This window comes from Malaya genurostris, chromosome 3 (assembly GCF_030247185.1).
Source record: "Malaya genurostris strain Urasoe2022 chromosome 3, Malgen_1.1, whole genome shotgun sequence".
In the NCBI taxonomy this organism is placed as follows: domain Eukaryota; kingdom Metazoa; phylum Arthropoda; class Insecta; order Diptera; family Culicidae; genus Malaya; species Malaya genurostris.
This window is the reverse complement of record NC_080572.1, coordinates 247,109,077-247,128,322: the sequence shown is the minus strand read 5'-3', so window position 1 is coordinate 247,128,322 and position 19,246 is coordinate 247,109,077. Positions and strand designations below refer to the sequence as shown.

The 19,246-nt window shown below is 36.8% G+C and overlaps 1 protein-coding gene across 2 annotated transcripts in view; it reads left to right on the top strand.

Moving 5' to 3' along the window:
* Positions 1 to 19,246, top strand: part of LOC131434836 (calcium release-activated calcium channel protein 1) — a 62,299-nt gene that overhangs the window by 26,161 nt on the left and 16,892 nt on the right. Inside the window, exon 2 of one of the 2 annotated variants that reach the window (XM_058602025.1) lies at positions 12,960 to 13,380. In XM_058602025.1, the coding sequence (XP_058458008.1) occupies positions 12,960 to 13,380 (421 nt within the window). Of the gene's footprint in view, positions 1 to 12,959; positions 13,381 to 14,410; positions 14,622 to 19,246 lie in introns of those variants that run through there. The other variant, XM_058602027.1, reaches the window with a different exon arrangement.

Here is a 19,246-nt window from a genome sequence, read left to right as displayed (position 1 = left end):
TTGTTGACGTATTACCGGATCTGTGGGAAACCGGTAAAAGTCAGGTTTGGATAGAAATGCTTAATGCGACCAAAGTGTGGAACACAACAGTTCATTCTTCTCGTAAAACTAAACACACTTTCGAGTTTACACTAATTTAACAAATCTGTGTAACTTAATTCACTAAAAAGAAAAACGGCTTGATGCCTATTTTAATTACACAGTCCTGCCACTTTAAACATTTATTACCAATGAGACTGAAAAAAAGTCAAACATTCTCCGAAAATTTTCATTTTCATTGGTGAGTTAAAATTATACATTTTAATAAATTTGTTTTCTGATTGTCTTTATACTTGGCATCATTGCTCGCGTACCCTGCAAAAGTTTTTTCCTTTCACAATGTGCAGGTGGCAACATCAAAATCAGCCAATCAGTCCATTTTGGAACAAAAACAGCCCCCCCAGATGTCAGGTCTTGTCTTAGCAAATTTCGAAATCAAATACACACCGAGAAATTGAAGAGGTTTAAAATAACAAAACAGTTAGTAGATTTTGAAATTCGATTAAGTTAATTTCAAAACTAGAATATATTTGTTTTAAACCAGTTTCTCTCTTCTACATTAACAATAATCTCTGTTTGATTATAAATTATTTACAACATCATTGGTCATGCGAAAAATTAATTTCTGTGTGAGAAAAATCATTTTCTTATAAAATCAAAAAATTTCTTGCATTATCAAATGAACATTTCTTGTAACAGATAGTAAAATTTTACAATATAATTGAAATTATATGAGTTCCCAATGAGATCCTGTGTAAAATCAAAGACATCATATTAACAAGATATCCATCTCTCACATTTCCCGAACATATCATTGGCAACAACATTTTTTGCGAGCATGGCGCCCTCAGGCGAGTTCGCATCGAATCTCGTACACAGAAGTAGGGAAGAGAAATGTCAAATTCTTGCGCGCCAAAATAGCTGCACTGCGCACCCATACAATTGACATGATATGTTGAATGTGACACCGTGCGATGGCGTTGCTGAACTGAAGATTGATTTCGCTCCAAGCTGACAGGGTCTGGTAAAATGTAACCCTCATTCTAAGAAAGATTAAAATAATGAAACTTAGATGGCGCGTTAGGTAAAATTAGTTTTGCGTTAGATCTAGGAAAGGACAGGACAGGATCAATATTCTCGTCCGTATCACACTTCGTGATTTCTGGCTTTCTCTTTGTATCACCCACTGATTGTTAAATGTACTCGTATGCTTTCCACGTTAACAGGACTTAAAAACAAATTGAACTTTGATCCTATTGAAATTAATAGTTTTGCCTTTCTCATATAAAAAGGTTATGCAATCACTGTGAAAACGGACTTTTGAACCGAGGCCCGGAGGGCCGAGTGTCATATATCGTTCGACTCAGTTTGTCGAGTACGCAAAATGTGTGTGTGTGTGTGTATGTGTGTATGTAACGTTTTTTGCACTAAGTTTTCTCGGAGATGGCTGAACCGATTTTCACAAACTTAGATTCAAATGAAAGGTCTTGTGGTCCCATAAAAAAATTCCTGAATATTATTTGTATCCGACTTCCGGTTCAGGAGTAATGAGATAAATGTGCAGAAAAAAGAAAATATGTGTTCTAACTTTTCTCATAGATGGCGCGACCGATTTTCACAAACTTAGGTTCAAATGAAAGGTCTTGTGGTCCCATGCGTAATTCCTGAATTTCATGCGGTTCCGACTTCAGAATCCGGAAATATAGGGTAAAGTGTGTTAAAAATAGTATACCATCACTTAAAATGGGGAAAAACCTTAAAAAAATTCTAAATCGACCTCAAATCTTCTCCAATTGATAGTTTTTATCAGTAGACGGTCAAACAAACCGATTTCGGTTATTCTTTTGAGAATCGAAGAAAATTATTTTGAAGAATACCACAGTATTATGATAGTATGATTGATATGAGAAAGGCATCATTACTCCACTAGGTGGATTAAAACAGGTTTTTAAAAGATGATCCGAAAAATAAAATATGCAATATCAAACCTCATTGTTACCGACGATACTGACAACACTTTTTCTACCACCCTGCAGTAATATATTTCAACAACTTGTACTTGCTTATGTCAATTTCAACCAATCACGAGCTGGTTCGAAACTGGTTCTAGAAGTGGATTAACAATTGACCAATCTACGCGTGAGTGTAGTGGTGTTATTAATACTAGTGTGAGTGTGTCCAAGATGTCCAGTGAATTTTTTCAAGCCGCATCGGTCCAATGATTGAAGTAATATATGAAGCGGAAAATCATACAGTGACTAGATAACAACAAAGATTTTCATAAAACTGTTTTTGAAAAGTTAAAAGATTGGTTAAAAATTCTGAATTCAGGCCCGTGCGCAGGGGGGGGGGGGGGGGGGCGTTTAAAACTCCCATGAAGAATTTTTTTTAAATTAAGTTTCATGAACAATGGAGTAATTATTATATTAAAGTGCAAATAACTTGACAATCCATACTACGTTTTCAGAATTTTTTTTACAGTTTCAATATTGTGGATGACGCAACTTTCTTTTTCAAATTTTGGCGCCTTTCCCACTTTCTGTCAAGTGTTACTGGGAATGCAGTCATCGATGTTACGCATTTGTATCTTGCGTGCCCGACTACCACGTGCCCGACTACCACCGCTCTCAATAACGCGCATCTTTTCTCTAGAGTAAAGCCATGTAGGGGAATTATTTCTTTTATCGTTTTCGCTAAAAAATGTTCGACAAAACTGCCACACCCCCCCCCCCCCCCCCCTTTAATGATTTCTGCGCACGAGCCTGTCAGAATTCGTTTTACATTGTCAATATAGTGGATAAGGCGCCTTTTCGCCTTTTGGACACCCACCTCTCCCCTTGAAACCCCCTAATGGATGATTCCTGCGCACGGGCCTGTCTGAACTTATGAAATTCTTAGCGCATTCTCCTCAGTGTAAGCTTTTGATACTTTTAAACGCTTTTTTCCACTATGTAAAACTGAACACACTGTCAACTTGACCGAGGTTGAACATATCCGTACTAGAGTGACTATAACCAGTGCAGTTTAAAAACTATTGAGTTTGATCCTGGTTGGACTTCCGGTTTTGGAATTACATGTTGATAGATGCGAAAATTGACAACAAAATATGCACTTAATTCTCTCGGAGATAGCTGAGCCTATTCTCACAATGATTTCTCAGATTCAAAGCCACACTTTCGTATCCAATGCTTTTATCCGGATCCGACTTCCAGTTCCAGATTTACAGGGTGATATGCGCAAAAAATTTGAAACACTCCTAGTTCTTGTAGATGTCTGAACCAATTGTTCCAAACTTAGGTTCAAATGGAAGGTCGAACGAATTTTATTTGGATACTACTTCCGGTTCCGAAATTATATGGGGATGAATAGAAAAATATTAGTCACATTAAACTTATGTGATGTACGTCTTGTTAGTAATTGGCCATCAAAATGATTTAGGAAAAATTGGTTAATAGTACTCGGTTCTGGAAGTACCGGAAATAGTAGTCAAAAACCTCCGTCATTCAGAGCAGAGATGCAAATCTGCAGATTTCTTATAAAGTGCTGCAGACATTTTGTGTTGCAGACTCTTTTGCACACTTCCGAAAATCAAGGATTTCGCAGACTTTCGTAAAAAATTACAGACTTTTCAATTTATTTTGCCCGCCAAACCCAGAGAAATAAAGATGTTTGAAATTTTTACCTGGCATCTCTGATTCCGAGCGGCGAAGAAAATAGGAAAAAAATTCTTCTAAATTCGTCTCAAACCTGTTCCTATATGAAAGTTATGTCAGTTGTTGGTCTGACAGTTCCCAGTTCCGGAAGCACCACTTCAAAAACTTCAAAATGAAGCTCATTTCATTTTGGCAATGATGGGAGAATTGAATTCGAAATTTTTGGCTCCTTATATTGCTGTTGAGTTTCATCCGGATCCTAATTCGAAACTACAGGGTAAAGTGTTTTCAAAATTTCAAACCATTGTTTCGAACGACGATGAAATAATCGGGAGAAATTCTCCTGAGTTTGATTATTCAAAACAATTGGGCACAAAGCAGTCTCTCTTGTTTTTATTCAAGATTCAATGGAAATAAAATTTTTTTTTTTGGATAATTCTACAGTAATATTTACAAGAGCATGAGTAACATGAGAAAGGCATAGTCTAGGTGGATAAAAACAGGTTTTATCATGTCTCTTACACAGAAAGTGAAACCAAAACCAAAAATGACTCAAGTAGTTACATTTGGGGGAACACCTAAGAAAAATTCACATTATTGTCTACATATACCACAAGAAAACATAAAACTTTTTTCTGTTACCCAACGAAAAGACAAACCGAAAATATGACTGATGAAATGAAAATAACGAGATCAAAAAAACTGTCGTTACAAGTTGTCATAGACAGTAATAAATCTACAATCTTCCCAAACCGGAGAAATCGTTTTGCCAACTGAACTACTGTGGATGTGATGAAATACAATTCAGAAGACTTCCCGGTCGAAAAGAACTTAGTACGCCCAAACCTCCATTTACGTAACTTATATATGTATATATGTATTAATATACGTACGCATGTGTGCAAATATTTGTATTTCCTAATACATATAAATATTGGTGAAGTAAAAGCGATCATTTATATGTATAAATATATACACATATACGCAAACGAGTGAGTGTGTAAGCATACATATATACATATATTAGGTTCGTAAATGGAGGTTTGGGTGTATTTGATTCTACTGTGATCCAATTCCGCACCCAAAAACGTATCGTGCCTTTCCTCGACCAATCAGATTATCTCTTTAATTTTCCTGCTGGGCATTGATATATGAGATTTTACTTACCTAATGTTTGCTCGAAAGGAGCTTGAAATAACGTTCATTTTCTACCTTGCAGGATTGGAAAGAAAATTATTTTTTGTGCCATTTCTTTCCATTCTATATTTGAGTTTCAAGTTAACAGAAAAATGATGAATCGATTGCAAGGGAATTTTTAAAACTACTAGAAATCTCATCCAATTAAAAATTACGATGAGGTAATATTATTACTTAAGTAACCGTTATCATCTCTCTGATGTATGATTTAATAATGAAAAATTATGATAATCCATTTAACGCATCATTTGAAAACACGCAATTGCTCTATCTAACACGTAATGCAGAATCACCTTTAACGAAAAGCACCCAAGCAATTCAATGACCTGCGCATTCTTAATGCGCACTTTCAATTGCAGGAAGCTCAATCATTAACGAGGTTAGCCGATCGCCTTCATCCCAGGTTATTATTAGTGGTATGCCTAAATTACGGACATTGCGAGTAAAATAAAATTAATTACACGAACATCGGGATGGGCGAAAGTGAATTTGCCCAATAAGGCATACCCGATAAAAAAAGCTATGATGTGTTGCAATAATGTATCCTGTAGAAGCTTATTATGAAAATTTTGAAGAATTATTCATTGTGTATACATCACAGAACTACTATAAAAAAAAATTGGTGGTCTTACAGGTGACCTTTTTATGGCTTTTTAGATTAAAGCAGAATCCTAAGCTGGAACTGGATTAGCTCTAACCCTAATTTCTGTGTATTTAATAAATTCAAATGTAGTGAGGTTCGAAGTAGATTAAAGTTTAGCCGTATTAGAGTGTTTGTAAACTCAAAGTATAAAACATGCAATGGATAAAAATCTGTTTGCAATCGCAATCAATTTGATCTGTGTTATTTTTATTGTCCGCTACCGTTTTTGTACTTTGTAAGAAAATCAGAAATCCATCACTGGAATGAAATTTGTTTCACGACAAAAGGCGTGTCGAATACAAATGATTATGGATTTTCTGACAGAATGCATTCTCTTCGGTCAACGGATGGTAATCACGTGTATCACCTAATGCAATTATAATTGATCGTGGTTTAGAATGTATGATTTATTTAGTGAGGAGTTCAGCTTGGCAATTTATTAAGCTAGAATACTTCGTCGAATGGAGAATGTTGTTGTTTAGTACAAATGTTTTTATTATAATTGAGACACTAAACGATTTTACCACAATGAGTTTGAAGTTTGAAGAGACCTATTATGCACTGTTGGAAAGGAAGGTCATTGCAATTCTAATAAAATGTTCGAATGCAGAATGATTTTTTTCCTAGCTACTGTAAATACTGGCATCATTGTGAACGTGACGATGCAAAGCATGATAAGTAATATTGATGCAATCTAAAAGTACGTTACGGTAGTTATCGATTATTCTGACAACACGTGTTCAGAAAATTTGTAAAATTATTCAACTACTGGAACTGATCATGAATTGTTAAATAATTTATATCAATTCTTAGGTTGATTCTTTTGTCGGCACAGTCACGAAATACGTGATTGATGATGACATTTTTAGTAGCCAGCTCACAGGAATCCCGGAGAATCGTTATAGGAAAACAATTATGACACTGTTGTTATGCAAAACTTGTCTCGGGGATGTTTCGAATTTATTGCTGTTTAATTGCTTAATATAGACAACCAGACTATTAGTCAACATAGCCAAACTGATTTAGCGTTTCAAATCTAGTATTCAAATCAACCAAACGGGCAAAGTAAATTAACTTAATTTTATTGCTAAAAAGCAAAAGAAGCATAGGCTTAAGTAATACAAAGGAATTTATTCAATTGAAAATGAATGATTTTTTTAAAATATAGATCCAATTTATTTCGTGGAATAATTATTTTTTGTTAACAAAACATTGTTCAAAATACTCTTATGACAGTTTCGCATAAACTCAGATGAACTTTTGATACCATTTGAAACTGAAGAGTTTGCCCAGTTTTGAAACAACTGATATCGATATGAAATAATAATAAAGCCATCTGAAGTTCACAAACCTAGCCTTGAGTCCAGAGCAGCTAATAAAAAGATCATTTATTAGACGTGTTTGAGGTACTTTCCCTGCTCGTGACTCTTATATATCAAAGACTCTGAGAAATTCACATTTTCGTCCCGTGACATTAACAATAATTCAAAACGATTAAAACATAAATTAAAATGCAAAATTAAGTATTCAGATTTAAAGATTAAAAGATTCAGCTAATTCGAACTAACTAAAAGTTGCTGAATCATCCAAATTTCTTCTTTAAGAAGAATGTTGACAGATGGTTTATGGACCATTATCACAAAAAAGGCGGGATGGTAATGTCCGAGATATGACTTGATGGCGTGATTATATTCAAAACTGTCATGCTTTTTCCCCACATCACAATATCGATAATCGCACGTACTAGTTGATTAATTGTGTGAATTTTGCAAACTTTCAATGCGTCACTTGCGTAATTGTAACGGAAAAATTGCAAGGCGGAATATGACATAAATTTCAATAACTTACTTGCCAAACCCGTCTCGAAAATACAAATTGTATTGAGATTTGAAAAAATATTCTCAAACAAAAAGTATTTGTTGTTTTTTCAAAAGTCATGAAAAATTGTAAAATATTCACCCCCCTGCTATGGAAGCTGGTTCCTGAAACCGACGCATTTTGTTTTGATGGCGTTGTTGTCAACAATATTTTAAGCTACGTTCATACCATACAATCAAACCTCACTGGTGTCAAAAGTTACTTTCTTCAAACCCAATATAAATATAACTCTTTTCTAGTATTCTCTGCAAAACAAGTAATTTGACCTCTTTTTGAATGAGAAAAAAAAGTGGTTTGTGTGAAAATAGCAGGAATCACTCCGCATGTCAGGTCTATTGTGGTCACGTCTTACCTCCTCAGCAGCTTGTGATTGAAAGAGGTCGATGTCAGTTACTGGTTGCTCTCGTTCGTGGTCCAGGATTGCTGCGTCGAATGTTGGTGGGTTTTCGTTCTAACACTGATGTAGCTGTCAAATATGAAACATTTCGTATCCATATCCCACAGTTTGTTATAGTTTGATTATATTCCATCAAAATCATTTCCTTATGTTGGTGCAACCGCATGAAGAAAGATGTGAACACTGCTTAAACACAGTGTTTGACAACGAACTAGAACCAAAAGAACCAAAAATTTCGGCTTCAAGCCAATTGTATGCAGATGACAATCGCACCACCGGGGTGAAAATATTATTCACTTATATACTGATATGATAAGCACTTCACAAACTAGATTTTTTTATGAACATCTTACAAGCCAGTTGTAAGTCCATATAAAAGGAATATTATTCAGTTCTTTCATTAAATGATACTTATTTGCAATCAGTTAGATGAAGTATTTACCCCATATTCTGTATATCGATCGAATTGGATTATTAAAATCGAATGCGGAATTTTGCCATCTGCATTTTGATCGAGTTCGAGTTCTTCATACAAAAGTGTCGCTCGATCGAATCACGGAATGCAAATTATCACATTCGATCGAAATTATCCGATTCGATCGAAATTCAGAATAGGAGTGATTGTCATCATGACAAAGAACAATAAGGTGAGAATAAATTATAAAAGCGTTTTGGTTAAAAATTGAACATAGTGCCTGTACTACTAGCGAACAAAACGTACACTCAACAACTGAAAATATTCCCTATTTCTATGTGTCGGTTTTTTACGACACGTTTTGTGCGATGGTTCGTTCAATTCATGCGGTTTAAATTTTTGCGCATCTTACTTTGGCTCTGAATTTCACTTTAGTGCTTGTTCATACCAAACATTTGAGAAAACTTCAATTTTGAGTTATTTGCTGTTACCACATACTACTGAAAATTTTATCATAAATTGCTGACCACATTTTCGATTATATGGAGAAAAAATATGTTGCTGAGTTGAATACAACAAGAGATATTTGCCATTAAGTTCTACCCATTCTTCCGCAAAGAGAATTTTGAAAAGGCGCCCCATACTAAAACGTATTCATGCCAAAATCAACATTTTGAACCTAGTGTATTTTGAAAATATCCTGAATTTTCTGCTACGTTTGGAACGTTTTGAAAGATCGCGACGAATAGTTGAGTAGGCGGCAGTAGTGTTTCCAACGTATAGCAAATTTGAATTTGTCATTCCATTTGTTAACGTTAGTTTCACCCTCCATGTTCCAGTAGTAAGGAAGGACGAAACTATTTATTTTCTTTATTTTAGATGGTTTACGAACCGTTTACTACTGGAAATTGTAAATGAGACGATAAAATTACCCGCAGATTTATCTTAGTCGCAAAAACCAACTAATTTCACAAAAAATGCACAAGGGCGTAACTTCATAATTCACACAGGAAGCATAAAAGTAAACAAATCGAAAAATGGCGAAGCGAATTTCTTCTACAATGAAAATAAGTGATAGCAAATAGTAGAATAATGGCAATTGAGTGCACATAAAAAGAACTTCGAGAAATAAAATACTTCGATTGACAATATATTGGTACGTCAGAAAAGACATTGCACTCCGTTGCAAAGCAAAAAGTGTTCTGTAAATAGCAGAAACTTTACGTCTGCTTAGTGGTTCAAATTGAACTGCCGAGTTTAGCACTAAGCAGTTCAATTTGAACTGCTCTGCACTGGTGAGTCAAAGACAAAACGTACAAATAATATATACACACTTTTTGCAAAGACATCATATTGACAAGATATCCAGCTCTCACATTTGCCAAACAAATCGTTGGCAACATCCTTTTTTGCGAACATGGCGCACTCATGCGAGTCCGCATCGAATCTCGTATACAAAATTAGGGGAGAAATGTCAAATTCGTATGCGCCAAAATAGCAGCACTGCGCACCCATACAATTAACGTGACATGTTATTTAAAAGATATTGTCGTGAATACGACTTACTTTACTATGGAGTGCCTTTTCAAAATTAGCCATATGGAAGAATGGGCAGAACTTAATCGTGAATATCTCAACTTGTATTGAAGGCAGCAACATAATTCTTTCATCAAAAATATGATCATGAATTTAGGATAATATTTTGAACAGTGTGAGATAACCACAAACAACTCAAAAATTAAGTTTACAGAAAATTTTAAATCAACGCGGAAAACTCTTTACTTTTGCTTCGGGTTTTCGCGCAAGGACGATGATTTTGAGGTAGTCAGGCACATATCTTCAACTGAACGTTATAAAAGGGGAACCGTGGTCGAAAATCGATCATTTTTTCTTGTGCGTTGGATGAAAGCAGACGTCGGGGCGAGAAGACGCATTCAAACAGCGGCATCGGAGAGCGCACCTTCTGCGTGGTTAAAAACCTCAAACGCTCAGGCCGTAGTTCTCATTCGCCTTCCGGTCGTCAAGGCGAGAAGATGCATTAAACCAGTTTCGCATCTTTTGGCACTGCGTGCTGATGTGTCAGTTTGTACGCAAAGCTAGTTTCAATTCAAGCAAGAACGATTGCATCAGCTGCTGGTGCTTTGCATTGGAGAGAAAGAAAACAAGAAACGAAAAGTGGACAACATTATATAAAATCAGCCGTTCTAATGGCTCTAAATGTTATCTAAAGAACTATTAGGATTAGTCTTCGAAATTCGCAGGTAGAAATCATCAGTTTAGTGAAAATCCAAAATAATTTGATTTTGTTCGTGCACTTTTCGCTGTGCGAAAATCGTTCGAGATAAATGTTCCGAACTGTGCTAAATATCGTAGAGAATTCCACAATTTGGTCCTTCTAAAAGTCTCTGAATCCTGTACTGCATCTTGATAGTTTCTTTCAATGAAATATGCAAATCCGAAATGAGATAATCGACGTCAAAAATCGTTGAAAATTTTAGTAGTGAAAAAGAGGAGAGTTTCGCAATTCACACAATCGATCAACTATCAATTCGAATTCGAAAGTGTAAAGAAATCGTGTCAGATTGTGCCGATTTTTTAGATAATTTTTTTTTTAGTTGGATCTCGTTGTCACCCTTTTTCTAAGGAGAGAGGAGCTTCCATTTCCCTCCTGCGAGGATTGAGGGGCACTTCGTTCGTGGCTCGTCTCGTCATCCATTGCCATATCGATGGTATTGTTGTTGGTTTCATTGCTAGTTGTTGGAGATGAGCCTTGTTGTACATTGTTTGCAGTTGCTGGTTGGTTGGCAGTTCGGTTTTACATCTCATCCAAGTCAGTCGATAAAACAAAACCGCTTACGTTGGGGACAGAAGAAACCAACTACAGTATTGTGTAGTGAACAATAGACCTCGAAAATGAGTGAACCAAACGAACAAAAGCTACCGCCGACACGAAAAAATACAATTGTTGTTGACTTCAAGCAGTGCAAAATTCGACCTTCGATACGAGAACTTGAAGGTTTGCTTAAGGAGCAAATGCAGCTTGACATTAAACGTCTGCATTTACTTCAATGCAATAAGACCAGTAATGTTGTTTACATCCAGTTTTATAAAGAGTTGTATGCAATTCAATTCGCAAAAGACAATAACAATGTGCACTATGTGGAGCAAGAGAACATTAGGTACAACATTCCAGTATATATGGATGATAGTGCTATAGAAGTGCGTGTACATGATCTTCACTCAAGTCACCGATTCTTATATTCGCAAAACTATGTCCCAATACGGAGAGATTCTCTCTATCGAAAAAGAAAAGTGGAAGAATTTTTTCCCCGGTATTCTAAATGGCGTACGTTTATTACGCATACACTTGAAGAAGCCTGTGGTATTGTATCTGACTATAATCTGTGACAAGTTGTGTGTCTGTATGGGACTCTATGGTCGAGTTGGAAACGAGAGAGGATTATTAAAAATCAGGAAAAAGCAACTGCAACGTGTGTTTTATTGTCTTCCCAAATTACCACAAAGCCTATACCTTCTTATGTGATTTTCGGTCAAGATACAAGAATTCCGTGCAAATCACTTATTACCTATGACAATCAGATGGCCACATGTCAATATTGCCAAAAAGCAGTACACTACGGTAAGCCATGTGATAAACTGGACAAGGAGACAACTACACCAAAGGACAACGGTGCTTCTTTCACACCAACCCAAAGCAACCCCAGTACACCTGTAACAGTCACCAACAACAGTGAAGCATCTTCAACGAAACCATCCAACGTATCCCCTATAGAACAAAGTGCATTAGCTGCAGTGAACAACTTACCATCCAACCAACATGACATGTTGAATGTGTTGCCGTGTGATGGCGTTGCTGAACTGTAGATTGGTTTCGCTCCAAGTTTACAGGGTCAAGACTAAATTGTTTGATTACAACACATTTACTCGTAGGAAAGAAAAACTCGATTTCTTCACTATTGTAAGTTTTGCCCGTCTTTGGAAAACTGCTGAAATGATTTTTACAAAAAATCTTAGTTGAACTTTGCTGAAAATTTGTTTCCATTTTCTTAAAATAACTATCGAATTGTCGATAACAACCATGCTCTCGAGTAGGGTTATTTATGACGATGAAATAAACTACTAAACTGTCCGATTATAGCTAAAAATTAATTTTCTCCCGTAATGGTTCTCTGCCGAAATAATCATAATTGACTCTGTTCTCCGTTTATCAGCAGCTTTTCAAACTCGTTCAATATTAGTTCCACACAGGTTTTACATTTACCGATTTGTAGGACGTCCAGCATCCAATAATTCGCTAAAAACATAGTCTGTGGAGGCCCAATACTGATAGATTCTGAAACACTTTTCACTGGGATGTATTGATCATCTTTCGAGTGTGAACAGCACTACCTAGTTTTCACTGCTGGAAACTGATATGCAGTGCTGACTGTCATCGGTTTACAATTCGATACTTTTCCCATGACTGTAAAGACCGCAGTCCGGCTCGCTGTCAGATGATCTCAGCATCATCATCGCAAACAGCCGCTTAATCGATTTGTAATTCAAAACATTCCAGCTCTGCTATTTGTGTTCGCGCACTCGTTCGGTGTCTTTATCAGTGCTATTTTTTTTATTCGTTCCGACACTGTGGCGTAGCGACTACCATTGAACCTTCGCGTCGCGTATTAATCTGTGCCGAAGACACTAACACCCACCATGTCTTCCTTAACCTTACAGAAACGGGACTATGTCCGTGTGGAGTACTAGTACGGCCGGAATCGATACAGTGCTTGCGACGACCCTTGGAACGACGATCAATCCGAAAACGTTCAGTACCAATCATCTGCCCAGCACCGGGCTGATTGTGACGCAAATTCCCAACGGAGGTGCTACTCTCCCCAGCCAAACCACTCACCACCATCAGCTTCATCACTTCAGTGCCAGCAACACAGGCGGCATAGTAGCCACGAACGGCCTCAACCATAGCCACCATCATCTGGTCACCACGTCCAGCCATCCGGCCGGGAACGGTGCCACCGGTCCATTCAGCAGCCACAGTAACAGCAGCAACAGCAACCACAGTCATTCCCCACCGATTCACGGATCGGTGCAAAATTCCGTCACCTGGAACCGAACCAGTATTTGCAGTGCGCACAAGGTAGGATGTTTTTTTATTTTCAATCTTGGAATATCCAGTATGATAAGTATTCGTTTCTATTGAACTGTTTGAATTCGCTTCATAGTGGCGCGGGTGAGTCGCAATCGTGAACACGAAATGCATTGAATAATGTATGGCAATAAAACTCACGTGGCGAGTGGAGTAACATTGAGTGTAGGTACTGAGCAGGCCCGTGACTGGTTGGGAGGTTTCTAATTTCACAATATTTTGCTGTTTTTGCTGACCGAAGCTCTAGTCGATTATAAAAATTTCTAAATTTTTCTGGTGCTTAATCGAGCAATAAAATCGCTAGAATGACTCTTACTGGGTACTTGCCAGAAGGATGGTAAAATTTGCACCGGCCGGTAATGATTTACTTCGGTTTTTATCAAGATCATCGCTTGACTTTTAAATGCCGTCAATAGCCAATGGGGTTGCGAGAGAACGGTCGAGTTCCAATTTCGTTGGAATATTAGAACATGTTTGAAAGAATACATGGGTGGTAAAAAACTTTTCATCGCTCGCTGCAATTTCTGTCAGTTCAAATTAGATAGCTCAGTCTTGGGTTGCTGCCAGATAGACAATTGCGACATTGAGAAAACGATCTGGTTTCCCATGAACTTGTCCTGCTGTGTAACGTTGGAGGTTCTGACATAATGTGTTTGTTTATTCTTTGACGGATTCATGATGTGTCATATACAAGACATTCGTAAATGCAGATTTTAAATCAATGTATTTTGTAAACGACTTAAATTTGTTTTGTTAGTACACTCCAAGCTATGCTACAAGAGCTTTATTTTATTTTTTGAACATCCCTACGATCTTGCATATCCGTCCTCCCACTGTCTTCGTTATGGTAGAGTGACTAAAACCGGTCATCGTTACCTCTGGATCGTTGTCCCGTCCGTCTCTTCTATCTATTAGATTTTTCGTTGCAAATCCCACAAGCACGCACATAATGCATTTGGTAGGGGACGACAGCCAGTTGATGAATGAAAATCTAAACCAACTGTAGGAGCGTCACTGCTCAGTCGCGATCGAGTTGCAAGAAGTGTGTGGATTTTGTGTTTGCGGTTTTACTATCTAAACATTTTCCCGTCTGTTGATTTATTTTCCACTTACTCAAACTCGGTTCCCTGCCGATCGCGTTGTGAAACTTCAAGCGCCAAACCGGACGCCAATTGGTACAAGTGTGTTGCCCGAACATTTCGGAGTAGCCGCTTGGCGAAGTGAGAGCAAGTGTTGGTGAATTAATAAATAAACAATTTTTTTGTTGGTGATATACTTGCCAAGAGTGTGTGGTGATCGTTATTGGCCCGCCACGAAACTACTCAGTTCAATATTTTGTTTTGCTAGGTCGTGTGTTTTAGGTCGCACATCCAGCGGGTGTTTGATATTTCTTTTATCGCTGGTGCGAAAGTAATTAACAGTACCGATGGTTTAGTTTTGGTGATATCAAGTGGCAATTTTACAGCAATTAAGGATGACTAGGTCGATAAATGCGTTTTAATGGGTTCTGGAAATGCTGTCACTCCATGGTCACCCCATAAAGTGTTTTGTTATCATTCAACCTACTTTCATGAATGCTATCTATCGTTTGTTTATGCTTGGAGTTGAAAATTGAACCGAATACTTCCCTGCATCGTTTGAAAATGTTGTAAATTGGTTGTCAGGTCACCTGTGCGTGTACTTGGCATGTTCACCGTTTCACAATTATTCGAAAGGAGATTCTGGGTCGGATTCGATAGCACAACAATACTCAGGTGAATGTGTCTATAGCTCAGTGCGAGGTAGTGTTGCGGGTGTAACGTAGACAGTGTAAAAATATGATTCAGTTTCTTATCCAAACGATTGTTCAGTTTATTTAACGTTAAAAGTAGAACTAATACTTAGTTCAATCCATGATACACGACTACACGCAGAAAATAATATTGTAAAAATAAATGAATTCCAAGTAATTTTTACGATTTTTAGTTGTTGATATAGTGACAACAATTCTGGTTTGATTCAACCAATTCCAATGTTTTTTTTAAACAACTAACAGTTGTTTTGAACAAGCATATTATGTCTCGGTTCGAAAAAAAAAATTTTTTTTCTGTTGTTTTAAACAACCGGGATCAGAATATCGTTGCTAAGTTCCTGGAGTTTTGAAGAAGTGCTAAACTGGCTAGAGTATACAAACTGAGTTTTTCATTAGGCGTCAACACACTGTAAGTTTTCATGTGGAACACATCTTAGTTTTCTATATAGAGGTGCAAATTAGCAATTCAAAGAAACAAACATGTAAAAAGTGGTCCGGTTTAAATATTTACAGCTCAGTTAATTTTGTTTTGATTAGAACTATTATTGCTGATTTATTGGAAATATTCTCAAACACATTAGCAATCGACACAGAATTGCATACATTTGGGCTATTGACATCATTTCATCCGATGCAAGCCTAATTAAATTGCAAACAAAAGCACACTGTTCGCGTATGTTCTTCAAGCGCGTTTTTGATATTAATCTGATATTTACATAAAAACTTTAGGCTTGGTATAGTATATGGGGATAAGGGTGCCAATATTTTGGGGTTAAATTCGTTAAGTTGTGATTGTCAAAAGTTTAACAGTTTAAGCACTTTCATCTTTCTTCGAAATAGTCTCATGAAAATATTTTTTACCTTATTCATAAATAATTTCTAACACTAATTTGGGTTCATTCCTCATCACTAATTTGGGCATCATTACTCAAACCAAGCGCTGTCCCAGAAAGTCGATTAAAAAAAAACATTTTTTTAGATGACACTAAATGTCGACGTTTCATGCAATTCTAAGACTTTTGGTATAAAAACAACTTTTTTCGTTGTCGGAAATCTCATAAACCGTACCCTATGGTGATTTTTCAACCTTAATCGCCGGGCAGCACCCTTTACCTATATTCGATGTAGCTCAAATTTTGCATGGGGACTTTCTCGATGTGCTAAAACTTTGAGCACTACGAAATTAGAGGTGATCCCAAAATATTGACACCATTTTGTCGGTAACGTCACTTATACCATCATGTCTCCGGGACCCGAAGTAGCAGTCATTTGATCTTCGAACTTGATCAATGGTCCAATAGTAGTTTTCAAACGAGCCTAAACTTGTTAAAATCGGTTCAGATATCTCTGAGAAAATTGCGCGGTAACAAAACAACGCGTTTAGTCGGTTACGTCACTTACATCATCATATCTCCGGAACCAGAAGTCGCAGTCATTCAATCTTCAAATTTGGCCCATTACTAGCTTACTGAAGTCGGGTAAAGCATCGCTGAGAAAATTGCGCGTTAAAAAAATCGTTAAAAGGTGCACATACATACACACTCAGACATTTTCAGATCTTGTCGAGCTTAGTCGATTGGTACATAACACTATGGGTCTCCGAGGCTCCGTTCGAAAGTCGGCTTTTCCAGCAATTCTAATACCCTTCTATAGAGAAAGGCGAAAACCTGATTTAATCCAACTATTGGTGTACTGCTTCCTTTCTCATATCTCACAAATATGTGTGGTATTCTACAAAATAATTTTCTTTGATTCTTGAAAACATAAAGGATTGTCCATGAACTAGTATAACCTACAGAGTGAAATATTATTCAGGTCGGTTAGGCCATATCCGAGAAAATGAAATGAGTCCCACTGTTGCAGGTACTTACGAAACCGGAATCCGGGAACCGGGATAATCGAAGTAAGTTCGAGAAAAGGAACTGGGATCCATTTTTGAGTTTATGGAACAACCTGGAACCAGGAAGGCCGATATTATTTTGTCAAGTCGTTTACTGAATCGAAGAGAAACATTTTGAATAGAATACCACAGTATTATATCTGAGAAAGGTATATCATTACACCACTAGGTGGATTAAAATTTGTTTCGTCGCACATTTTACCCTATAGTTCCGGAAACCAGGATTCAGATCCGAATGAAATTTGGTAGTTTTATTTGGAACTATGAGACTTCTAATTGGAACCTAAGATTGTTAAAATCGGTCACGACATCTCAGAGAAAAGTGAGGAAGTAATTTTAAATAGGGATTTTTTCACTAATCACCCTATAATTCCGGAACCAGAAGGTGCATTAAAATAAAAATCAGGAACTTTGTATATGGTTACAACACCGTTCATTTGAAGTTCATGAATCTGGCAGACAGAGGTCCATTCTTGAGCCATTTTCAATATGAGGAAGGAAGGAGGACTAGTTTTACTAGAGAATTTTGAAAGCTTTCATCCACTTATTTTTTTTAATGAACACTACCAGGGTGGCAAGCGACCGGGAAAACCGGGAAAAAGTCAGGAATTTGGTTTCACCGGGAAAACTCGAGAAAAGGTCGGGAATTTTAGTAAAATTCCGGGAAATATTACTAGCTCAAATATGAGTAACAGTTGTTAGTATCATGCTTTTTTTCAACAAGTGAAAAGTAGGAAACGATACCCAATTTTGCGTTTGAGCTATATGTTCAGTAGAAGTGTTAGAACAACTTATTGTCCTATACAGGTTCTATGTTGAACATTCCATTGGATAATAAAATTTCAGTGTTTACATTGCTTTCGATATGAGATCTGTATTCTAGCCGAAACTAATTGAAATAATCATTGCTTAATTTGAAACCCTGAATGTTATTGATAGATGATTTGATGATCTGCAAGAATCAGGTCAATTTTAGAACGATTTCTCATAGAAGATAAATTAGTTGGGCTATTTGGAAAAGAAACTGACTACAAACCAGCGAAGATTTCATCATGAAGAACTCGTACACCCTGATTATGTTCCTGATTACTCCACGAGAGATGCCTAGCATTTAGTATCCTATTAGGAAGAACTAGATCGTTATCTTGTGCAGCTATCATTTGATTTATTTGCTCATCAGCGCATTGTAATCGTAAACATGTTGCATTTCAAAAATGAGATGACATGACGGATGTACCTATTGTTTATTGACTAACAGATACATTAGAAAAACTACAAGGATCAGCCCCATGGGGTTGTTCGAGCCATTGATGTGGAATAAGGCAACCAAAATTTCTAATGATCAACAATCAAACAGTTCAATCAATCGTCACACTTTTTAATCTGCAAGAGTCTGCTTAAATTGATCTTGATTAGGAACCAACACCGAACTTTGTTTGTTTTATAGCCGACGAAATTAGACCAATATCCCAAATGTATGCAATTATATCTTTGTACATACTTGCGATACGATGTTGATATTTAAGCTTCTCTTCGTCAAGCTTGTGTTCAAGTTTTGTATGCAAGCAGTTATTTTTATAGCGTTGACTTTCTCTACCATTCTACGATTTCGGTTGAAGCGATAAACTTTTTCTCATTATCAATTGAGTTCATCTTATATAAATTAAAAATTTATTTTAAGCACTCAAAATTTACTCTAGGGCAGTTGTCAATTTCTCAGGCGAAACGACATAACATAAAATTTCATATGAGCTTGTATGACACAAGATCAGAGCATACCAATTAAAGCTTCAAATCGTTTTATGGCACTTTTTGCCTTACTATCTAGCAACAACCTACCTCTAGCATGCGTAGGACTGACACGTTAGCTTTAATTTCGCTTATATTTATACATTCGCGTGCTTCCAACAGTTTCGCTTTTGTATCGATTGACCAATCAGAGCGATGTTTTCCCTTTAATATATCGCTTACTCCTTCAAAACCGTCGTCTATGGCAGGGAAATCCGATATGCCGGAGATTTTTAGCAGACAAAATAGGACACTGCTCGCTACTAATCAAAATTTCAAACATTTATAATTGAAAATACATCGTCGCTTGATACATTCAAATAGAATCTTAGAAATATTTCCAATCAAATACTGAAATAGTATTTATAATTGACACA